The 26,287-nt window shown below is 37.2% G+C and overlaps 1 protein-coding gene across 3 annotated transcripts in view; it reads right to left on the reverse strand.

The window, feature by feature from the left end:
* LOC150080951 (uncharacterized) overlaps positions 1–26,287 on the reverse strand; it is a 233,556-nt gene that overhangs the window by 88,823 nt on the left and 118,446 nt on the right. For 2 of the 3 annotated variants that reach the window (XM_090382126.1, XM_090382125.1), the window contains exon 5: positions 23,867–24,077. In XM_090382126.1, coding sequence (XP_090238252.1) covers positions 23,867–24,077 — 211 coding nt within the window. Of the gene's footprint in view, positions 1–16,960; positions 17,036–23,866; positions 24,078–26,287 lie in introns of those variants that run through there. The other variant, XM_090382128.1, reaches the window with a different exon arrangement.

Consider the following 26,287-nt stretch of genomic DNA (forward strand, 5'->3'; position numbering starts at 1 on the left):
TGTTTAGAAGACCTTTATGCCAAACACGATCAAAAGCCTTTGAGATGTCAAGAGCAACTACTTGTGTTTCACCGAACCTTTCCATTGAATTAGTCCATAAATGGGTAACATAAGCCATAATATCACCAGTGGATCGACACTGATGGAATCCATACTGGCGATCGTTGATCAGACGGAAGGTTTCTAGGTAGTTTAAGAGTTGGCGGTTAATTGATTTCTCCATTACTTTAGAAAGAGTAGAAGTAATTGCAATGGGACGATAATTGGATGGGAGGGATTTGTCACCCTTTTTAGGAACTGGCTGGATATGAGCAAATTTCCAAGCAGAAGGAAAAACACCTTTGGAATAAGAAAGTGGAAAAAGGTGGCAAAGAATAGGAGTAAGTTCAGGAGCACAGGTTTTGAGAACAAGTGGAGAAATACCATCGGGACCTGGAGCTTTCTTAGCATCAAGATTCATCAAAATCCTTCTGATATCCTTTTGACGGAAGACCACAGGAGGCATTGAATGGAGCGTGTTGGGAATGGTGGGAGGTGTTTTACCAAGATCATTAATACATGAGCTCAAAGAAAAATGGGATGCTAGCAGGTCAGCTTTATCCTTGGCTGAAGTGACAACAGAACCATCTGGTTTGGACAGAGATGGGCAAAAGTTGCGGCCAATAGCTTTGGCAAGAGACCAGAATGCTCGGCTACCATTAGGGCAAGAAGCAAGTTTTCTACTCTTAGCCTGTTCAATTGGGGTCACATTTGCACATCTCCAGTCAATGGGTACCTACCCCGAGTCCAAAGAACCTCTCATCTCTTATGGCTAAGGGTTTGCTTACTTCCTTTGCTGCCTCCTTTAATATAACTGGATAGATCCCATCCACTCCGGGTGCCTTTTTTATGTTTATCCTCAACAATTTCTCCTCCACTTTCCTCTCAGTTATTACAAAATCATCTAGCTCACTACCAGAGTTCACTGCCTCTGGCATCACCCTTCCTGAATAACTCATGTGTGAATGTAGATGCAAAATACTCGTTTAGTTTGTTAGCCATCTGAGCAGGATCCTCAACTGTCGAACCATCAATATCCAGTGGACCAATCTGATTCATCCCTTTCCTTCTAGAGTTTACATAAGTAAAGAACTCTTTTCTGTTTTTCTTTGCATCCTTTGCCAAGGATTTCTCATAATCTGCCTTTGCCTGCCTAATCTACTTTGTGATTTGGTTACAGACCAGCTTATATCTATCACAGGCTTCCATGTCACCCATTAATTTATATGTATCCCATGCATTTTTCTTCTCTGCCATATGTCTCATTAGTTCATCTGACATCCATTTAGGCCTAAACTTTGAACAATATTTCTTAGTTGGTATGTAAAGCTTAATAGCTTCCAAGATAAGTTCTTTGAATGCTTTCCATTTTGAATTTGCTGTTGGTAACATCATCAGTTGGTCCCACTGTATAGAATTTAAATACTGTCTCAGACCATCCTGGTCGCCTTTACGAAAGTAAAAAAACCCTTCCCTTTACCCCTGATGGTAGTTACCTCTTTGAGTAAATCCCACTTCAGCACACTGTGATCACTGTCACCTAGTGGTTCCTTTATCTGCAGATTCTTAATGCATGAAGAATCACTGCTGATAATCAGATCAAGAGTATTACTCCCTCTAGTTGCCTCCGAACATGCTGATGCAGAAAACATCATCCAATAAATCCACAAAAGCCTTGCTAGTGTGTGAGTGACCAACCCACAAATTCCAGTCAATATCTGGGAAATTAAAATCCCCCATTATAAGACTATTTGATTTGATTTACTGGCCCACTCTATTTCCCTGTACAGTTTCTTATTATACTCCATCAGTCATTAGGCCTATAGCACACTCCTACTCTCAATTTTAATCTCCCAATGCTTATGTCACACCAAACTGACTCGACACTGCCCTGTCCAGCGATGTCGACTGGCGTCACTTCCTTGGATTTTATGTGTTTCTTAACTAATAGCATAACCCCTCCTCCCTTCCTATCCTTTCTGTACACATTGTACTCCCCAAATTCCAGCATTCCTTATATCTGTGGACACCACGTCTCTGATATTCCAACAAGATCTGCCTTTAATGTTTTGAGTAATACCTCAAATTCATCAAATTTATTTACCAAACGTCTAGCATTGGTGTACATGCAAGTATACATGCACCTGTTCCTATTCTTAGCTACCCTAACACAACCCATGTGTTTACTTGTATCACAATGACTCCCAGCAGTCTCTGAAATACCCTGCATCTTGTTTTCCAGGCTGCTGCTCATTCCAATAGAAGCAGTGCAATAATCACTTTCTCCTCTGTCAGTAGCTACTGTTAATCTATTAGTCCTTGTATTCCCCCAAGCTAGCAGTTTTCCGACCCACCTAACACTACCTTGATAGCATCAGCAAATATTCTTGCACCCTTTCTATTTAAGTGTATCCCATCCCTGTAGAAGCAGTCTCTCCTGTTAACAAGTACAGACCAGGCTGAAAAAAATTCTATTCCTTGAGCCTTGCACAATCTGTCCAGGGCCGAATTGATCAACAAGGCTCTCATCATATACTCCCTCCTATTGTGTCTGGGCAGAATTGCAGACACTTTCAAATTCAACCCTAATTCACGGCTTTTTTTCAACATTGACCTGTACTTGTTAAGTAATTCCAATGGTCTCCTACTCTTAATATCATTAGTGCCAACGTGTGCAACTATATCACCTTTTGTGCCCTTAAAAGATGATATCCGCTCTACAACGTCATCAACCTTTGCTCCTGGCAGACATACCTTGGTCCTGTTCCACCTATCCTTTTTACATACCATGTTCCCCGTTTCCCTGACAATAGAGTCACCAACTACTAGTTTCTGTCGGACCTGCACATTCTGCCTTTGGGGTTGCCGCTGTGTCGTGTGATGACCAAGTGCAAGCTCTGGCGTTGATGTGGGCAGCTGAGAGCTTGATTGGATGCACAAGAACAGGCACTGGCATTGATATGGCCAGCTGAATATTTGATGGTCCCTGTTTTAATATCTCCGGGGCATTAACCCTTTTCTTAAACCACTCAAATTTTCCAATCAAAATGATGAATTTGTTCACTCTCTTTGCATCGAAAACATACAAAGGTATTTTGCTATGGCTTTATGCCTGTTCTAGACAGCTCCACCATAACACTGCACAAATTATTATGATTCTGTTCATAGAACTGCCCATAGCAATATTTCCCACCAAGCCAAAACAGTCTCATTCCAGTGAGTCCTTTACTTTACTTCTCTTACCAGAAGCATGATTTTGGTAAAAACTTAAACAGCACACTATTGACATAGTGTGCTGTTAAATTTTTACCAAAATCATACTAAGCAAATATAATAATGTTACATAAAAGAAAATGATGATGGCAGCACTAAAGAAAGACATTCCATTCATTTCAAACATTTTTTTTTTATTTTTTTTATTTTTTAAAAATTTGATATGAATATCTGTAGATATTAGAACAAAAAAAGAAAAATAGGATGCAGTGTATATAAGAATGTCTGTTTTCTTGGACCAGAACAAATTCACAGAATCCATACATCTTGTGACTGTACAACATTGAAGTGGGTGAGGGAGGTGAAGATAATAACAGATTACTACAATGATGCAATTGAGAAAACAATATTCATATATGAATGAGTAGGCCATATAATAAACCAAAAACTAAGAAATGAAGTGCTATTTATGGGTCACTTGTAAAGATTAACCAGACTGTTTAAAATATCGTTAAAGGCAAACTGACATGCTGTTCCAGTTTAGGATGGTTCCACATTCGTGAAAATCACCATGCTACATTCCACCATATATTCTGTATCACATACAGAACTAAGTCAGTAATGGAAAATACTGTTTAAAAAAAAAAAAAAAAAAAAACAACCCTAATAATAGTAGAACTGTTTTAGTAGACTGCTGAAGAAATGCAGTGGGTGAATGCAAAACCTACCTATGATCCTTTTCTGAATTTCTTACAGAAATCTGTTTTTTCCGTAAAACCTGATTTGTAACAGGTTTTATGAAAAACTTGCAACACCTGATTTTCCCTGAAAATCAGGTGTTGCAAGGCTATTTTTTTATGCTTTTACTAATATTACCATTCAGCACTATGCTCAACATAGGGTTGAATTTGGTGCTATAGGTAAAGCAGCAGCCTTAAATAATTTTAGATATTTTGTGATAAACTGCTTTGTTGTATCATATATTTCCTAAAAATCAAAATAAACTAATTCTTTGCACTCAGTCCTTTCACTATCAGTTGCTTAAAACTGGTGGCATTTTTAGTGAGATGAGTTGCTTCATTTTATCAAACTGTATGGGAATATTTCTGCAAAGCAAATTGTGATAAATTAAGATTCAGTGTAGAAACAGGCAAATTTGAGGGAATAAAAAGAAATCAGAAACTTTTGACATTTATTGAAAATTCAAGTTTATCACTAAACACTTTACTGGAACTGTTCACAACTTTCAAATAGAGAATATAGAAAAATTATTCTGAAGGCAAGTACTGAGAAGGCATTTCTTGGGATAACACACTAAGGGCTAGTAAAATACTGCTATAAAGAGAAAAAAAATTGAGGAATCTGATCAGCAATCTGAACCAACATTACTTGCAGTAAGCACATTTTCAAAATAAAAATATGAAACTAATTAGGCTGTCACATTATTTGGAAATAGTGATGATTTCAATTTTATTTATGAAGATGATAATAAAATCAAAGAATTTGGCAGACCAAATTTTGTTTAAGTAGTAGGAAGTGTAAGGATTTTTGTGTGTGTGGCCCCTACCAAACTATGGCAACTCTTCATTTGTGGTGTGTAGATACTGTACAGATAAAGAGGCCAATCAGTGTAGTGTAGTGTTGAGTGAGGGCCTGGCCTGACCTGACCTAGCCTAGCCTAGCTTATTGTATTGAGTGACTGGCTTAGCCTAGCTCGTCGCAGCAAGCTGCCACGAACTAGTTACCATCCCTGGCATGTGGAGCCAGGCCAGGGATCTACTATCTAGCACAGGTGATATAGTGCCCATCTACCCAGCATCAGAAACACTAGAGTAGCGTAATGTATGCAGGGTAAAATGTAAAAAAAAAAAAAAAAAAAAAAGAAGAGAAAGAACCAGTATAAAGCAAGACAGGAAATAAAATAGTTAAAGAAGAAAAAGAAAACAGAGCTTCAATCCATCACAGTCATACACAACCTAATCCAGTTTTCAGAAGAGACTATCACAATCTGTCTTGCCAATAACAAACTGCAGGGCTTTCTGAAATGAACAAAGAGTGCTCTGGACAGAGTTGCAAAGCAATTTGCACAAGTTGGTGTCATATTCCTATATAAGCAATCAACACAAAAATGTCCACTTCTTGCACAGTGTGAACAAATTTCCTGTTGTGAGTAGCAATGTCCAGCAGTGTGTCCAATACTGCAGACACCGATAACACATCGCAGTCAGGTAATATCTTCTAAAACAATAATCAACAAAACCAACACAGTTAAAATGTTCACTCACCCTGTAACTAATGGCCAGTATCCAATTGCTACTCTTGCCCAACCTACTGACTCTCAAAAAGGAAACCATACAATCTTTTAAAAAATCATCCTCCCCAATCTCAAACCATGATAAATCCATTCATATAGCTACTTCAACAAGTCCTGCTCCTGTAATTCTTTTATCACGTCAAATATAACGATTCATGGCTTCAATCATGAAGCTCTGATCACAGAAATTCTCAAGTCCTTAAGTTGCACATTATTTTCAATCAAGTTAATGTCCCTAGATGTACCAAGTTCCATGGTCACTTTCCATCCTCAGCCGTCCTTTATCCTCCTTATCTTCAACAAACTGAGGGCGGAGCCACATCCTCAGATAGAATTTTTTTGAATATCTTTACCCTTGATTGACTGCATCTTGCCTTCCTATATCACAGCATTGCCATACCGTCGTACATCATCATCATTACTGTGTGAAGATTTACTCAATGTCTTGTGCCTGTTCTCTTCATGTTTCAATGTGCAGTTGAAGTAAAACAGCATTTCCAGTCCTGATTCGAAAACGTGTCTGCCGTACTAATATTTTCCATGAACTGTCCCATATTTCACATTCTTATTCGCTATGCTCACCTCTCTGTAGAACCTACTCAATATCCTACAAAGACCTACTTATCACCTGCTGCTTATGCTACAAATCCCACTGAAATTGTTCCAGATGGATCATCTATGGTTCCAATACAGTATCGCCCTTTGTTCCATCACTCTTCTTCCTATCACTTATTGGGGAAGAATAGGAGGATTTACCTGTATTCTCAAGATACTTTGCAACCTGAGATGGATAGTTTTTTCCTTTATGAATATTTTTCCTAAGTCACTGTGTAGCCAGTCATGCTCAGTCCTCCTCCTGGAGCACTGCATTCCAAGCTGTAAATACTCTATGCCAGTGGTGCACAAACTGTGGGGAGTGAGCCCTCTGGGGGTCACAGGATAAATTAAAGGGGTTGCAGCAATTTTTAAATAAAATTATTTTTTGTGTAGAGATCTTACTACTCGAACAAAGCCTGAGATACAAATGAAACCTACTTGCCACTATTTTGGTTAGGGCAGTTACACGTGTGACGAAGGTGGCATTCTTACTTACTGTCCGCGTCAGGAATATGCCTTAATTTGCTCACTGGCTATGGGACACACTGAAAGAAGCTGACTAGTGCGACTTCTCAGTACTACTCAATTGCTGAATGCTAATCCATCTAGCTCTTAATTTGTGCTTCCTACAGCACAAATTCTCAAACTGCCTCAAGGCAAGAGGTATGAATATGCGGTGGGAGTAAATATATGTTATATAGCAAGTCTGTTGCACGTATGCTTTATTCTGAGTTGTAATTCAGTGCTTTCATGTCAACTTCGCTACGTTTTTCATTCAACTGCTACTTTTTATATTGCACGTTGTATTCTTATTATTGTTGTTTTTAAGAAGAATAAAAATATATTTTTCCACGGACATTTGGGTAATTAGAACAAAATGGCTGAGGAGTGACAATAATATTCCTACAGGTACTTCTGAAGCTAATAAGGTAAGAAATATATCAAGTGAAAATTTGGACACTAACGTTATTTCAAGTGTAGTGCAACCATCAATTTCTGGTAGAGAGCCATCATATTCCAAATCAAAAGGAATGAAAGGGAATAGAAAATATCAAGAAGAATTTATTAAGTACAGCTTCGCTTACAATGTTGTTGATAATGAGCAACATCCTGTGTGTGTAATATGTTATGAAAAACTGGCTAAAGAAAACATGAAATGATTAATTTAAAAAGACACATACATACGGAACACATCCAAAGATAATGAAAAAAAAAAACTGAATCCTTTTTCACTGAATCTCTTGTTCTCCCAGCTGCAATAAATATGATTTCAATTATGCATGGAGAAAAGTACAGCAACGATTTAAAAACCATTCCTCTGTCCATGGACAGTGTCAAGGTGTATTACAGTTATCGTGGACATGAAATTCAATGAATTAAATCGATTGAAAGTCCAATTTTTGCAATACAGTTAGATGAATCCACATATATACCAAACCTTGCTCAACTTAATGTATGTCAGAAACTGCTACGAGTGGATATTTTGGAGGATTTTCTATTTTGCAAAGCTTTATTAAAAGTAGAAAGACGGGCAAGAAGATTTTTGATGTTATAAATATTTTCTTTCAAACAAATAATCTAACATGGAACAACTCTGTTGTGATTTGTACTGATGGTTTGGCTGCATTAACAGAAGAAAATAAAGGTTTAAAAGGCAAAGTAAAGGAAATTGCTCCAAATATAGTTTTTAATCATTGCATTATACACAGGGAAGCATTAGTAGTGAAGGAAATGCAAACTGATTTGCATCAAGTTTATGCAGTAAGTGTGATCAACTTTATTAAAAGTAGAAGCTTAAACAGCAGACTTTTCGCTATACTTTGTAATGAAATGAGATCCAATTATGAAAACGCTTCTTTTATATATGAAAGTGAGGTGGTTGTCCAGCGGTAAAGTGTTGCAACGTCTTTTTAACCTCAAACACGAAGTTTTAGTTTTTATCGGATAAAAATCAGAACTTTGCTCAATTGTTTACAACTCAAAAATGGCTTGGAAAACTTACATATTGAATATTTGAAAAACTTGATTTAAATTTAAGTCTTCAAGGGCAAGGAACAAATATATTAATACCCAGTGATAAAATAGAATCTTTCAAAAAGCTTAATCTTTGGAAAACTGAATTTGTTCATACCAATAATATTGATATTTTACAATTTATGGATATCATTGCCATCCACCTAACAGTGCTAATTAAGAATTTTAACAAATGATTTAATGTATCTCCAGAAGAAAAAAGTTATATTGGATTTGTGATCCATTTGCTTTTGAAATTTCTTCATGCCCCGAAATTAACATTCAGCAAAAGTTCAGTAACATTCTTATTGACTTGTCTTCTGACTAAGCATTACGTGCTCGTTTCAAGGCTACAACTTGTGAAAAATTTTGGCTCTCTTTGAGATGAGTATCCAGAATTATCGAAAATGGTGATACAAACATTGCTATCTTTTGGTTCTACATATTTATGTGAGGTTGGTTTCTCAAAATTAACAGCTATAAAAACAAAACAGGGTTCCAGACTTGATCCAAACAATGACGTGGGAGTAGCAATTTTAAATATTGCACCAAATATGAACCAAATATTATCTGTTATCCAGGCTCATCCTTCTCATTTGTATTTGTGTTTTGTAATTGCTAATTTTTTATTGTTTTGTAACCTTAGTTAAAGAATAAGAATTTGATTTGTTGTTTTTGCTGTATTTGAATAAACTATTAAACAGTATTTTAATTTGTAAATTAAAAGGAAAATTTTTTTATTCCTTTCTCAGTACTCATAAAATTTTCTAATACATAACTTATAAAATGCCATTTTACTTTTCTAAAAATCTGGTCATCCTACCTCAGGGTTTACATTGAGGGGTTGCATCCATTTTATATTTAATAAAGGGGGTTGCGAGCAAAATAAGTTTGCATGCCACTGCTCTATACCTTTGCAGGATTTACCCGGGCCGTTTGTGCAGAAGGTTCTAACACAATACTGCTTGTTATAATCATTGCTATCCATTAGATCACACATACATTTTGTACCTTCAGATTGTTCATGTTCCAATATATGAATTTTCAGAGAATTTAAAGAATCAAAAAGGAAGATCGATTCTGAAAATCTTCAAACTCTTAAGGTTGTGAAAATGATTCCAGTGTCAACAGCCAAATGTGAAGAAAGCTTCAAGGGAATGAATTTATATATATCATTTTAAAGAGATTTTGCATTTTTTGTTTTATTTTCTTTAGTAGCTTGATTGAACTTGGCATCTCTTTAGCATTACTTGTTGCAGTTACCCTTAGTAAAAATGTCTGGTATAAAAATGTTTAATTTTGTAAATCATCATCTGATCAAGATACACTAACTTACATTTTGGTGAACTCAGATAGAACCAACCTGTTTGCATTTTCTTGTATTCTTATACCTCTTCAAGTTTTTTTGTTCTTCAATGTAATTACCACTATTCTAATATACATTGTTATTTAATTTTAATTTTCTGCCTTTTGAGTTTGTGGAGAATATATACATTTTTTTTTATTTAAAAAAACTTTTATAATTTGGTATTTAATTTTGTTTTGCTCTGCAATTTTAATTAATAGCATATTTGTTGTGTTTTGGTTTGGCCTGTTGCCTGGCTTCAGATGACATGGAAATTTACATTTTATCTTTAAAGTTGGTTTGAGTTACTTCCTGGTTGTTGGGATAACCATATTTAAGACTTACTTTGAGTTGTGCCTCTCAATAACTTGAATAGGGGCATCCATGATTCTTTTTTTGTTAGCAGGATATGATAGAAATGCAAGTGTTGAGAATTTCTACAGGGCCAATACCTCCTTGAAGGAGTGGTCACTGCGGTTTCCCCTAAACTTTCCAGTGTTTTTCTCCTTAAGCTGGATTCTGTATTCACCCACTCGGAGGTTTGGTGCTTTGAGGAGATATCCTTGCCTGTTCTGGCAACAACTGTGCCATTTTATAAGCAGGAAACCATGCCACAGTGTTTGCATGGGTGAATGTAGGCCCTGCAAAATGATCTATGGTGCCACATTTGAAAGCAAAAAATTAGGAGGCATTACTTTCATCATACCAGTCCTTGTATTTATTCAAATGTATATATTATATTATTCAATTTATCTGAAGGTGTGCATTATAGGGGTTCAACTGCTCTAAAAAATTACTTAAACCTTTTAAAAATATTTACACATATACATATGATTTTTGTGTGCTTGTACATGGCATTTTTTGAAAGTCCTTTCAAAATCTACTGTGTACTTTTAATTTTATTTATTTTTAATTTTGCTTGAATGAAAATGGCAGTTAGCAACAATTCAGAGCAACATGCATGCACGTGCAGTCCTAGATATCTAAGAGCACTGCATGTCCCTCTAAGAAGACAGACCGACACTTTAGTGATTAGGGCTCTAGTTACACAATCCTTACAGACAGCAATCAGCCATCCAGAAGTATCATATGATTATAGTGGCATAGAAAAAAAACCTTGGCTTCCTTTCACCATAAGTTGCACTTGGACTAAACTAATTTCTTTTATATAAAAAAGTATAATAGTGCTTTAATATAACATTTTTGTAAATCATTACTTATTCACACATTTAATTCATATTTTAGTAATCAAAAGATGTTTCTACAAGTTTAGAAGAGGACATTTACACTCACACTCTAAACATGACATTTATTATAAACTGAATAAATGATAAAAAAAAAAAAAAAAAAAAAGCGGTAAAAGTACTTTTACATTCCAAAAATGTACTACTGAGAGAGATGTGTATCCACACTCAAAAAACTGCAAAAATGCTGGCTTATGTTCTGAAGCAGGCTGTCAGACTACTTTACAGAGATGTATTCTTCATAAAGTTTTATAAGTATTTTATGATTATAGTAAGACATAAAATTTTTAAATGTTATATATGTATCAAATACACTGCTAACTGAAAACACAAAAATAACAGTTGTACTTGTAACAAGGTGAGGACTAGCCTATAGGTGACTGGCTAATTGTGTGACAATCACAGGAGGCTGACTGAATGAGAGCCTTTTAGCAGCTATTTCTTTTAACAGCATACAATGTTTATAACATGTAGTTTAATTATGTATTCTAAAAGATTTTTTTGAATATTACTTTACGAGGAGTGGCACGAAAGTAATGCCTCCTATTTTTTTCTCAGAAAATTTAATTCCGAAAACTATACCTTTTACATCAATTAATCCTCAATCATTAATAAACACAGTGTTATTTTTCCACAAAGTCACCATCATGAAGTGATAGTCAGAAGAACAGTGCACCCCAGCTTTGCAATGGCCTCCATCGTGCGCAGACTGGTGTGAAGTCATGCGTTGTCCTGGAGAATAAGAACCTCATTAAGGTTTTTGTCCAGTCAAACTCTACAGATGCGGCCTTTCAACTTTTTCAATGTTTCCATATATCGATCTGAGTTGAGTGTGGTGCCATGCTCCAAGAAGTCTACAAGTAAGACCACATCATTGTCCCAAAACACTGCCACCATGACTTTACAGACAGAAAGCTGTCTTTTAAACTTCTTGTGCAGTGAATTTTGATGGTGCCACTCCATCGACTGTCTCTTTGTTTCAGTCATAAGGGTGGATCCAGGTTTCATCACCTGTGACTATGCATGAAAGAAAAACCTCTTTCACTCTCTTGCAATCACCACTCTTTGCTGCTTGAAACGTATATCTGTAACATCCACCATTTTGAACTATCCATGTGCTGCACTCACGAGATCAATCACAGTATCACTCAGTATGATGAAACCAGAGGCTTCTAATGACCACTAGAAGCCTCTGGTTTCATGCAAAATGATCTATGGTGCCACATTTGAAAGCAAAAAATTAGGAGGCATTACTTTCGTACCAGTCCTCGTATTTATTCAAATGTATATATTATATTATTCAATTTATCCGAAGGTGTGCATTATAGGGGTTCAACTGCTCTAAAAATTACTTAAACCTTTTAAAAATATTTACACACACACACACATATATATATATATATATGATTTTTGTGTGTTTGTACATGGCATTTTTGAAAGTCCTTTCAAACAACATGTTGTTATGAAATGCCTTTACCTAACTGCCATGAGCTGCTGGCATATAATCTCTACTATAAATTACATTTACAAATAATTGCAGATGCTGTTTATAACAGACAGCGGAATGAAAATATTTCAGAAAATCAGGAGATTGCACCCATCAACCACTATCCTGTTTGGACTTACAAAGGTCAAAATTCTCCAAAATATAGATCCAGAAGTTGAAATTGAATCAGTTGATATATAAACAGATGTAGTTATCACAGCAGAAAGAGAGGATTGGATTTTAGATTTTTCTGATGCATTAGCAGCAGTGGCTATTATGCACCAAGACAAAGGTAAAAATAGAAAATAGAATCTGATAACTTAAAAGAGGTTACCTGGTCAAAAGATTAGGTATAAGTTTAAAAGGCTGTATATATTCTAAAAATATACAGCTTATTTTATATACCTGTATATAAATTAGTAAGTTGTAAAAAAAGTAAAAAGAGCTGACACTGTCATTGTCGGATAAAATCTGACAGTGTATAAGGCTCAGTCAGATGGCTAAAAGCATTAAAGTGCATATTACCCATCCACCGAAGAAGGGTCAAATAGCCCTGAAACGGTGCCGTCTCTGGGTGGTGGTATCCACTGAGAATAAGTAACAAGTCTTCTCCTTCAGGTGAAGGTATTCACAATATGAGATGTAACTTAAACGATGCCACTATTGCAAATTTGCTAATCTATAATTGGCTGTGTATAAATGATGCAAGTGCACTAAGATATACATAGTCTAAGTCTTTTGCAGCTTGAGGCATAAGCCCTAAATGCATTAGAGCGCATATTATTAAAATCTGGGCACTTGATTAAAATATGTTTCAGGGATAGAAATGTGTCACAGGACTCGCATATAGGAGGGTCATCAGCCCTCAGCATGAACGAATGTCTCAGATGACTGTCTGACCCACATAGGACAGACTGTCCTATGCAGGTCTGGGCTAGAACAATTTCCTCCTTACGATTGCTGCACAGACTAAATTGCCGCAGTTCAATTACGGGCTTTATCTGATATAATTTATTTGTAGTCTGTTTACTCCGTTAATCCTGCCATTGGGAGTGTACCTTTTGGTGGATTATTTGCCTGTAGTCTGTATAGGAGACTGACGAGGGTACAGTTCTAAAACAGTGTTCACGGGCCAGCTACTAATTAGCACACCAGACCGAACCTATTGGTAACTTTCTAGGAGGCTTCAGAATCAGCTAGTGTATACTCTTGCTACCTCTACTCTGCCAGATAGTGACTGGAGGGAGTCTGTGCTTGGTATGAAGTAATAAAATTTTTGGATCTGGGTATATTCTTACCATGTGTTCGCCATATCCAAAAATTTAATTACTTCATACAGCTTGTCCCCCCCTCACACACACTTTTTCTTACTACTGAATACACCACTAATTGTCAAAATAACAGAGCAAAATTATCTGCGAAAAGATCTAAACCTCCCAAACACTTTCTAGTTCATTTCACAAATAATGTGGTCACAATTCTAATCTAAACGATATCCATTTCCACTTCCAGTCTGCCAAACCCCATGTACTTTTTCTGACAGAATCTCAGTTATCGGTTGATTCAACCACTGCTCACCTCAGTTGCCCAAATTATTAGCTGTATGATTCCTTTTGCCTCAAAAGTGGTACTTGTGCATATGTCAGTTCCGATATTCCCTGTCAGACACTTAGTAATTTGGAATCTCTTCTTTTCCATCTTCTCTGGCTTAAAATCTCTCTACCTCATTCCATCAAATTCATCTGTTGTCTCTACCATTCTCCCAACTCCACTAATCACTTGGAATTCAGACTTCTTCGATTGCAACTTAACTTTCTCCAGTCCAACTTTCCTAACAGTGAGGTAATTTTCCTTGGTGATTTTAATGTGTTGGTGATTAATTGGTGATTTTACAATTGCAGCTGGCTTCTGTTTTCTAGTCACACAAAACCACCTGGTAGAGATGCTGAGACTTTTGCAATTACTAATGACCTTGCACAGATTGTTCATTTACCTACAAGAATATCGGACAATCCTAACCAAACAGCCAACATCCTTGATTTTTTTTTTTCACAAACAACCCTTCTAAGTACACAGTTGAAGTGAGTGGCCCATTAGGCACCTCACATCACAACTTGGTAATTGTCTCTTCTCCAATGGAGCATTTATTTCATGGCTATTTTCCAATCTTGTGTTGTTTGGCATTACAAGAATGCAGAATGGGATGACTGTTTCAAAACTCCTGATGTCAATGTTTGCTCAGATTGTATCAGTGAAATTATTCTTGCAGGAATGCAATCGTTTATTCCACACTTCACCTTAATATCTCGTCCTTTATCTAAATCTTGGTTTTCCAATAAATGTGCTAACACTGTTCAAGAAAAGAATGTTCCTTATCGTAATTGGCTTGTTTCCAATTCTTCACTTTCATTTTCTGGCTATACCAGAGCTTGCAACAATTGTAAAGCAGTCCGAACTAGATTTTGAATGGGCTAAGAATAGAAAACTTGCTTCTTGCCCTAATGGTAGCCAAGCATTCTGGTCTCTTGCCAAAGCTATTGACCGCACCTTTTGCCTATCTCTGCCCCCACTTCTATCAAAACCAGATGGTTCTACTGTCACTTCAGCCAAGGATAAAGCTGACCTGCTAGCATCCCATTTTTCTTCCAACTCATGTATTAAGAATCTTGGTAAAACACCTCCCACCATTCCCAGCATGCTCCATTTAATGCTTCCTGTGGTCTTCGGTCAAAAGGATGTCAGAAGGATTTTGATGAATCTTGATGCTAAGAAAAATCCAGGTCCAGATGGTATTTCTCCACTTGTTCTCAAAACCTGTGCTCCTGAACTTACTCCTGTTCTTTGCCACCTTTTTTCACTTCCTTATTGCAAAGGTGTTTTTCCTTCTGCTTGGAAATTGACTCATATCCAGTCAGTTCAAAAAAAAGGGTGACATCCCTCCCATTGAGCCCGTGCCTACCAAATACGGAGGATGCGGAAAGGTCAGTGAATGACCACCGCATATCCCCGGAGCAATATGGCCTTAGTTGCTAATGCTCCTAAAAACCAAATAACAAACAAACATCCCTCCCAATCAATTATCCTCCTATTGCAATCACTTCTACTCTTTCTAAACTAATGGAAAAATCAATTAACTGCCAACTCTTAAACTATCTAGAAGCCTTCCGTCTAATCAATGATTGCCAGTATGGATTCCGTCATATCCAGTGGTGATATTCTGACTTATCTTACCTATTTATGAACAAATTCAATGGAAAAGTTCAGTGAAACACAAGCAGTTGCTCTTCACATCTCAAAGGCTTTCGATCATGTTTGGCATAAAGGTGTTCTTAGCAAGCTCCCATCACATGGTTTGCAAACTGTTTTTTGTAATTGGCTATCCAATTTTCTCTCTGACCGCTCACTGAGGTAGAAGGCTCTCTGTCTTCTAACTTCTCCATAAATGCTGATTTCCCCAAAGGTTCAGTTCTTTCCCCCACTCTTTTCTTCTTGTATATTAATGACCGGAAATCTCATTCATAGTTTTGTGATGTAGCACATTGTTCCACTTTCCAGTTTCAGAAAACTCACCCTGTTCAATCAGCTTCAGCTTCTTGAATATCTGCTGCCAATTCCTTAAATGCCAATGTCCAGGTGGGGCAAGGACAACTTAGTTGATTTCGATCCTTCTAAAACTCAGTCCTGTCATATATCTCAGAAAAAGGATTCTTCTGCTCCTATGCTTATTTTTGGTGACACTCCGATTTCTAGGAAAAATGATATATCTCCTTTGGGGGTTTACTCTGACTTATAATCTCTCTTGGCACAAGCACATTACAAATATTGCTTCCACTGCATCTAAAAAACTTGGTTTTCTCTTTCGCTCTCGGCATTACTTTTCTTCCAAACAGCTGTTCACTCTGTACAAATTGCAAATCTGCCCTACCATGGAATATTGTTCCCACACCTGGGGCAGTGCCCCCAAAACCTCTCTCAAGCTTCTAGATTCCATATAGAAAAGGGTAGTTAGGTTAATTAATGATTCATCTTTAACAGAGCCTCTTCACTCTCTGTCTCAAAGATGTACTGTTTTCTGCTGCATGCCTTTTCTACAGATACTTCCATTGGCACTGTTCTTCTGAATTGGCTTCTATAATTCCTGCTCTCTCTTTCAAAACAGTCCAAACACATGCCAACACCATCCAACATCCATTTACTGTCCAACTTCAAACTCAAACGTCTTCCTCGTTTATTTAGTGATCTGCCATTTTCTGGAACAACCTTCCTTCATACATATTTCCTGAAAATTACAGTCTACACAAGTTCAAGTCTAATGTCAACAAATATCCTCTTTCATCTTCTTAACCTCCAACCCATACACGGTACTCAGTAATATAGGTTCTAATATCTCTCATGTTTGGGATTTTCATTAAAAAAAAATAAATAATAATAACCAAGAAAATAGATGCAAAAAATAATTTAAATAATTGTCACATCATATACTTAGATTTCAGTAAAATCTTTGATACTGTTCCATATGAAAGACTAGTGCAAGGTATTGCCATGGATAAAGGGATACGTGATTGACAGAAGACAGAGGCATTATTAATGGACATTCCTATTTTTGGACTAATGTTACTAGTGAAGTCTCTCAGGATTCAGTACTGGGACACCATACTGTTTTCAATATTTATTAATAATAATACTCACAAAGGCATATTAAGTTAAATGTCTAAGTCTGCAGGTACACAAATGTTGGCAGGATGGTTAATGACAGGAATCAAGGCATACTACTGCAATAAGACCTAAAAAAATTATAGGCATTTTAGGGCTGAGAAATGGAAATTAAGTTTTAAAATCAATAAATTGCAAGTTACTGCCTATGGAGACAATAATCCCCAAAATAACATAATAACAAAATAACATAATTCACAAAATAACATGGAAGGCTGCAAGGACTTAGTGTTACTGATATACAGGAATTTTGTCAGCAAGGATAATGACTGTCCATTGTATAAGGGCAATGGTTAGGTGATACCTTGAGTACTGTGTACAGATCTAGAAGCTTCATCTTAAGAATCTCTTTGAACGAGTTCAGATAAGAGCAAAAAGATTAGTCAAGGACATTATCAACAAAAAAAAAAAAAAAAAAAAACCCTTCAGTTCTACAAAATTGCAGCACTTACAAAGAGACCTGACTGAAGTGTTTAAGACTAAATGGATTGAGTTAACTAAATGATAGCACCCTTACTCTTGTTCAGACGAACATATAAGGGGATATAAACATTCAAAGTGAAAAAGAATGGTTGCGTAAAAATTTGAAAAACTCAATGATGAGACATACTTCCACCTGGTGTTCGGGAAAGAGAGTAGTTTAAATAAAATTAAAAAACAAGGCCATTCCCCACCAGGCGTAGAGAAGCTGGGAGTGGCAGGGGAGGGAGGGAGGGAGGGAGGGAACAGGAAACCGTCTCCCCCCTGCCTGGGGATTGGGAATTAAAGGTGAATAGGACTAGGGAGTCCTATTCAGACTGCCATATGGTGTATTGCAAGTAGTTCCTGCATTTATGTCCAGTCCGGGTTTTTTTGTCACTTGGTTTGTTTGCATGTACTCATCTTCATCGACTAGTTCCTGTGGCTGTGTTTGACCAGGTTCCCTGTCACTTTGCTATTTTCTTGATCTTTGTAGGGGTCCTGTTGGGTCCTTTGATCCATTTGTGGCCTCACTTTGGTCGGGGTTGTCTTCTTATATGCTCATTTTGATTTCCTCTTGCTCTTTGCAGTCTTGTGGGGTGGTCGATTTTCTTCGAGTATGTAATTTACTTTCATTCATTGTGGATGGTAATTTCCGTTCTTCTTCGGTCAAAGACTTCTTGTGCAAACTGGCTGAAAGCCGTGTAGTCGTCTTCTGCATCCAAGAGATGGCGTTCTTTGTTTTTTGGTATGTACTGTATTTTAGTTATTAGCACGCTTCTGTGTTCCTCATAGCACTCACAGTCGTGCATTATATGATGCCATGTTTCAGGCTCACCGCAGATGCAAGTTAGCTCCTCCGCTATACCCAGCATGTTCAATTTTGCCTTGAATAGGCCATGGCCCATTAGTAAGTAGGTTGCATTTAACCCCGGGTTAAACCACGGGGGAGGGGGGCCTTTTGGATATGTCTTGGCAACCAGTGGTATGAATCTCTTCGTCACTTCGCCTTTGTTTGATGCTGTCCATCTGTCCTGCCACAGCTGTAGCAGGTGAGTCACAATTCTATGCTTTTCTGCTTTGCGGTTGTTGTTTGGTTCTAGGGCGAGTCCATAGATTGTAGTGGGTGTTCCCTTAGACAGGTGATACATCAGCCTGCAGCAAGTCACCTCCAGGTCCAATGAGAGGACTCCTGTCAAGATCCGGAGGGCGTGTGTGCATGCTCACTGTTCTGCATGCACGAGAGATGATGAGCATAATGCTACGCTGGACTGTGTCTAGGTGTCTTTTATTTACTACTGTTCCTGCTTTTTTGTACCATATTGGGATCCGTAGGTAATGACTGGGATGAAAATTGCTTTGTAATACAGGGACAGGGTTTTTCTGTTTAATCCCCAGTCCCAGTGTGAGGCTCTTGCTATTAATGCTGTGTAATTCCTTAGTTTTTCTTTCAGGTGGATGATGTGAGGGGGTGAAGGATAAATTAATGTCAACTGTAATTCCTAAGTATCGTATTTGTTTTGCAAGTTTGATGGTTGCTCCTGCTATCTTTATTTGCAGTGGTCTGTGGATGTTGAGCACTCCTTTCAGTAGAACAGAGTTCATCTTCGTGGGTGAGATCTTCAACATGTGTAGCTTTGCTCAATCCAATAACACCTGTATTGCCTGGTTTGCATGAGTCTTCAGGCCCAATCTGGAGTCCGCCTCCACCATCAGGACCAAATCGTCAGCAAAGGCCTGGCAGCTCACTTCGCCCAAGTCCTGAGCCAGGAAGCCATCAAAGACAATGTTCCACATGAGCGGCCCCAGGACCGAGCCCTGGAGGCAGCCCCTGCGGACCCATTGAGCCGCTTTTCAAAAAGGTGTTATCACCTCAATTCTTTGGTCAGTTAGGTAATCCTTTATACACTTGTACAGGTTTGTTGGGAGCACTGCCTCCCGGAGCTGGCCAAGGACGCTCGGCCACCACAGGGTGTCGAACGCCCCAGCGAAGTCCGCTGCGATGACTAGGAAGTACTTCCTGTCACATTGGGTTGCTTTGAATATAAGGTTTTGGACTGCTTCTATGGTTGATAATCCTGGTTTGAATCCATATTGTTTTGGTGATTCTAGGTTTGCGGCTTTGTAGTGGCTCAATTCTTTTATGCAACAGCCTTTCGTATAGGTTACTCAGGGTAGTCAATAAAGCTATCAGTTGGTAGGAATCCGGTTGTTCCGGTGGCTTGTTAGGGTTCTTCAGGATGAGTTTCTGATTTGCGGTTTTCCAGGAGGTCAGAAATTTCCCTGCTTGCAGGCAGCAGTTTAGAAGTTTGAGCAGGAGGCCAGGTACGTGTTCCACAGCCTTTTTGATCAGCTCCGGCTCCAGGAGGTCTGGTCCAAGGCATTTCCTATTTCGCATCTGTGCCACAGCATTTTGTAGCTCCTCCAAGGTGAAGGGCGGCTCCATTTGTTGCGATGTGTATGCCTCGTTCTCTTGGGAGATTTATTCCTGCTTGTCACTGAGGTTGTCTGGGGGTTCTAGAATGATTATATTTAGAATGTTATTAATTGAATCATCCCATGTTTTAGTGAGGGATCCTTGAAGCGTTTTTGTTGTCGTTGTTATTTCCCTCCCTGGGGAGCTTATTTGTGGTTATTTTGTATACAACCTCCAGGGACTCACTTTAAATGATGCTACAGTTACTGCTTTAGATTGTAAATTAGGTATCACGAAGAAATTTTGTTGTGCGAATAATCTGGATTCAGTTCTTTTAATTTATTTTTTCTAAGGTCACTATTAGGCAAAAAATCAGATTGGTATTTATCAGTAGAGTAGCTACCCTTTTTCGCACCTGGAGGCAAAGAACATGTTAGGGCCCCTACTTAATTAATAAAAATTGCAAAAAGAGGAGACAGCCAAAGACACCAAGCCTCTAAAGGGCCCCTGGCCCAGAGGCAATTGCCTTGCCTGCCTACAACATGGTAGCTACGCCATGGTAGCTAGGCACTTTGAAGTGCCTTTCTAAATTTCCTTTTTTGGGTATAGCCACGGAAGCATTGCAAATCGAATAACAACATTTTTTTTTATCATTACAAAAAAGTATTCTAGTTCCCACCCTTGATGAAAATGATACGTTGTACTCTTTTTCGTAGTATTCATTTTAAATCAAAGGGTATTAAATTAACGTATAAGCACTGTCCAGTTATCAATATTAAGTAAGCCAAATAAGAATTCAACACATACGCTATGCTCTCCTCAAAGTAACTGCGTGAATTTTCACTAGACAAGCCTAGCAGCTGACCGACAAGAGTGTTCATGTGGTTCAACAGATTTGTAATAAGCGTATGCAGTGGGGCGCATAATAATAATAACATTTAGATTTTGACTAATCTATTTTTATATATATTTAAAATTCATTGTGATCGACCGAAATTAAAGCCGCGATCGACTCATTGGCTAACTCTGTTTTATCTTATGTATATATCGTTTTTATTTTAATAAATTTATTTTAACCAGTTAGTCGGTCATCGTAAGAAACTTTGATGATATAATGCAACCCGACGCACAAGGCCTGTTTTCTAGTGAATACTATTTTAAGGGACAGTGCACGTATAAAAGAACATGTTCAATGATCAATGTATTCACACCGCGACCAGTCCGCCCCAACAGTGATCACAAAACAGCGTTCAAGTGTTATATTGAAGATAGAAAAGCTATTAATAATATGGATGGAAAATCAGATTCAGAAGCAAGTGCCCCTGAATCTACCAGTCATTCAAGCAAGAAGTATTTATGAAGATAACGATAAGTATGACAAACCCCAAGCCAAGTTCGTGGCAAGCAACTGGTGGTTTAATAGGTTCAAGCATCGTGCTGGTTTCCAAAACATTAAAGTATGTGGCGAAGTCGCCAGTGCCGATTCTGCAGATGTAAACAAATTTTGCGATGTGTTGGAAAACACCCCTTCTAAATCTCCACAGCCCTCAACTTCCGCAGCAGCGTGCTTATCAGCTGGAGAGTTAATTCTGGCAACAACGCTCAAAAGGTAAAACTTGCTAATTTTATACCTATCTCCTCTCTCTTTTTGTAATTTTTCCTGAGCATGAGATAAAAAGATTGAATAATTATATTTACACTGGTGTTCAAATAAAGTGCATCACCCCTTACAATTGTAATTGTCATCTGAATAACATAATTATATGGCATTATTTCTTACAGATTGCATCAGATAAGATTGACATGAATAGGTGATGTAATACTGCATCAGCTGTTACCTTCAGCTATATAAGCATGCTCTGCAAAAGTTGCAAAGCGTGCTTATAGCTGAAAGTAACAGCTGATGTCCTTGCTTCTGTCAGGATGGCGAGTTATGTGCAGTTGACACCACGAATAAAGAGTGTTATTGTTGCTTTACATGAGGAAGGATGTTCCTTCCCGTCATATTTCTTATAGGGTGTCTTATAATCAGTCGACAGTGAGTAGATTTCTTTCCAAACTCAAGAATACTGGATCTGCTGAAAGGAAAAAAGGAACCGGATGCAAACGAGTCTCTACACCAAAACAGGACCACGTTTTGAAGTGCTTATGCCTTAAAAACCATAAAGCTTCTTCGTCTGAGAAGAACATACAGGAGTGGTAGCAAGTGCAGTAATAGTCAGAAGATGCCTCTTCAAAAATGGACTTGTAGCCTGTCGTCCTAAGAAGAAACCCCTCCTCACACAAAAAATAAAAAATGCCCAATTAATTTGGTGAAAGGAGCATGTCAAATGGACCCCCGAGCAGTGGAAGTCAGTTGTTTTCTTAGATGAGAAGAAATTCAACCTGCATGGCTCTGAGGAGAGACAAACGATTCGCCGTAGACGTGGTGAAGAATACTATCCAGACTGTATGGTGTCTACAGTGAAATTACCTACCAGCCAAAGGATATGGGGGTGCATTTTGTACCGCGGAGTAGGTCACCTGCAGTTTATAAAAGGTTCCGTAAATGCCAATGGATACCTGGCTATATTGGAAGGCAAATAGTTGTCAACCATTAGAGACCTTTTCAACCTGACTCTGCTCCTTGTCATCGGGCAAAAAGTGTAAGTAGGCACTTCTGTAGTTATTTTAGCTTCATTTCTGCATTAAAGGTTCGACAGTAATGTCTGCTAATATTTGTTACAGGTGAAAAAATGGTTGGAAGAATGGTCCGCTACAACTCTTAGCTGACCAGGAAACAGCCCGGACCTGAATTCTATAGAGACCAGTTGGCATCGTGTGGAATTTGCAGTTGCCAGAAACCAAAGACCTTTTGTGAACTTCGGGAAGTCATAATTCGTGCTTGGAACCACAAACTATCAGTTGATTTCCTTCAGAAATTGATCTTGTCAATGCCTCGATGGTGTGCTGCTGTCATCAGGGCCAGAGGTGGTTCAACAAAATATTAGTTTGCACCTGGTGAACTTTTCATTTTGTTTTCGATTTAAAATGATAAACTGAAGCAAACTGAGGGCTTCTGATGACATTTCAGCCATAATTGTCGTGTTTACCAAAACTGTTGTATAAAGGTAGCAAATGCTCATTTTGGAATATTTTGAGAGCACCTGTCAAATATTACTTAACGATTAATAAATATCTTTTGTTTATATTTCTATTTGTGACGATAGTCATTAATGCCATCGCGAAAAAGGGTTAAAAATGCGAAATTCCTAGGTGACGCACTTTCTTTAAACACTTAGTGTACATGTTTGTCGAACATTTCTTTTTTGCTTCTATCAAATTCAGCGCCCATAGTTGAAAGTGTAGAATTTCCGTAAATGCTTATTTAGGGAAATTCCGACATGTAGCATTCCACGGAAAGCAATCCTTACATAAGTCAGGGAGTTCCTGTATAAGATATATAGCCATGTTTTTCACACAACACTAACATAGTTTGTGAGCATAAGATTTTCAATCAGTGGCAGAAGGTTGCAAACATATATGATGTAAACGGAGATTAAATAACAGAACCTCACAGGTAGACCATAAGATAAAAGCTTACTTAGAAGGCTTTTATGCTAAACTCAATTTTCAAGAGTTCTGGAAATGTCCAGAGCAACTTTTCAAATTTCACCAAAAGTGAAGCCAGACTAAACGTCACCAAAAGTGAAGGTTTCACTCACAGATGGCTGTCTTGCTTGTAGGCAATCTCTTTTTCAGTATTCCAGACTTGAGATTCCAATACCATTACTATTAACTACACAGTTAGGTACCTTACTATACACTTCATAGTTGAAAAGATTTTATAAAATTCCTTTGATTGATCTGCTCAAAATGCAAGTTGTTAACAAAGAAGGCTCTCTAACAAGACTATGTGCAACATAAAAGTAACAACAACAGATTTCTAACCAACAATATATAAATAAGAATAATTATAAAATTATTCAATAAAAAAAAAAAATTTTTTTAGGACGTGAATAAATTAATACAATAAAAATATGCTTACTATAGTCGTACCCACAACTTGGGGTAAGGTAAAAGTAACTGCTCCTTCAGGCACATATCCCAGTTTCGTTGCAGGTATCCTAAAAGTAGCTTTATCACTTGCAAGGACCACATCGCAGAGTGCAAGTAATGAAACTCCAAGGCCCAAAGTGGTTCCATTTACTGCTGCAACAATTGGTTTTGGGAAGGTACTTACTGAAATTATAAGATCCCTAAACGAGAAACAAAAGATGTTTAGATGATGAAACATTTTTTTTTTAAATAACAAAAATCTGGTTAATTTAAATTAGAAGATGAGATACAATACCTGCCCAGGTATTGTATCTCATGAGTAAAGACACATTTACATTGCAGATATGATCTGAATATTTTGTTGTGCAGGCCCAAAATATAAATAAAACTTATAATAATGTAAACAGAATCTCTATTCTGATGAGCTTAAATTTATACATTACAAATTTGGAAGGAGTTATTAATATAACAGTTAATCTGAAGAATGTTAATAAAAGTTAATAATGGAATTTGCACAATCTATATTATAAATGCATTCAAGTTGCCAAGAGGAATATTGTTAAAGCAACGTTTCCTAATTTACTTTAACACTGTAATTGATAAATTAATGAACTTATCACCATCATGATACTTCCATTATTAAATAAATATCTGCAACAGAAGTTTTATTAAAAGAAGTACAAAGAGGAATAAAAATTCTAAGGTAATTAATATTTTAAACATCACTGTGACAATATTTTAATTAAATTAATATAATAAGCAGTCATACATGTTAATTAACAGTTGAACAAAGCTATATTAGGTGTTTAAAGGGAAAAAAAAACTATTCACAAATCTCCATATTTACAGAGAATCTGACATCACAATTACAATTTTTAACACCTCTGAATCTTATATTTGGTCAGTCTTCAGCAATTCTACAAGATGTCACTATTCTAAAGTATAATTGATAAGAATGAAATATTTTCAACAATCATTTATTTGAAGCAACAAACAGGGACAATATATTTTATAATTGTTCAAGTAGTCTCTCTCTCTAATTCATTATCTTGAAAGGCGAATATCATTAGTATAATTTACCAATTCCCAGTGATAAGATTTCTAATGAATTTATCACTGGGAACTGATGTTATATTAATCAAATTAAACAAATTCTTACAGTATATTCAGCATATAAGTCTACTTCTATTTTTTTGCTTTTAAAATTCATGCTTAATCAAATATTCACCTTATGTCCCCCCCCACCACAAATATTTACAGTCATTTTTTTCATCTCGCATAGCGGTACAGTAAAAACTGCATTAAGAAAAACTGTCTACTTTTTAACTCAATTATTTCTGCTCTTTCTTTTAAAAGTTTATGTTATGACTTTTTATTACGCTACACAGTAAAAACAGTAAGCACTTGTAATATCTCCTTGTGTAGAAGGTCATGAAACCAAAACCTAGCATAAAGGTAGATGTGATATGGCTCTTACTGATTCTATGGTAACGTACATGGGAGGCTTTGATTATGTGACTGAACTATTTTTCATTGCCTGTTTATTACTGTACTGAAAACTAGATTCTGAAAATGCCTCAATATGCAAGCATATTTGCTATAAGAAATTGACAATTCATAAGTTTACTTTCAGAATTTGAAAAGTAAACCTGAACACAACTATGTATAAATATAGTGCAAGCGCATCAGAAATACATAGCTATATCTGAATAAATCAGAATATTAGTAAAACGGCATCATTTTAAGTTATATCTCATGTAACAACATCACGGCAATGTGAATACCTTCACATTGCCGTGATGTTGCACTATTTCAAATAACGCTTCACCTAAGGACAAGACTAATGTTACTTATTCTCAGATGGATACCACCACCCAGACGGCACCGTTTCAGGGCTTTTTGTATATGTGTGGGATAATAACTCAACTATCCACTTGTCCCTATTAGACTTAGAAAAGCAAAAAGGTAGAGGGAAAGTAATAGTAGGAGTGGAAGAGGAAAAGAAACGGTGTAGAAGAATGAAAGGGACAGTAACTCCTTCAACAGACACCACTCAAACTCCTCAAATAGGCAACGTTTCCCCAGTGGAGAAGGCTGTTGTTACCTATTCTTGGAAACTCCAGACTTCATCAGGCTCCCCCTGGTGCCGTTTCAGGGCTATTTGGCCCTTCTTCGGTGGGTGGGTGGGTAGGTACCCAAGTGATGCAATGATGGCAAAACAGTTATGAAATATAACTCCACAATATGAGAGATGCCTGATGGTGTATCATGCATTTAGACTCAAAAGCGTTTAGGGCATAAACCCCAAACTGTGGAGGAGTCTAGACTATGTATAAATATAGTGCAAGCACATCAGAAATACATAGCTATATCTGAATAAATCCGAATATTAGTAAAACGGCATCGTTTT

This window comes from Mastigoproctus giganteus, chromosome 9 (genome assembly GCF_048544385.1).
Source record: "Mastigoproctus giganteus isolate SK-2022 chromosome 9, ASM4854438v1, whole genome shotgun sequence".
Lineage (NCBI taxonomy): Eukaryota > Metazoa > Arthropoda > Arachnida > Uropygi > Thelyphonidae > Mastigoproctus > Mastigoproctus giganteus.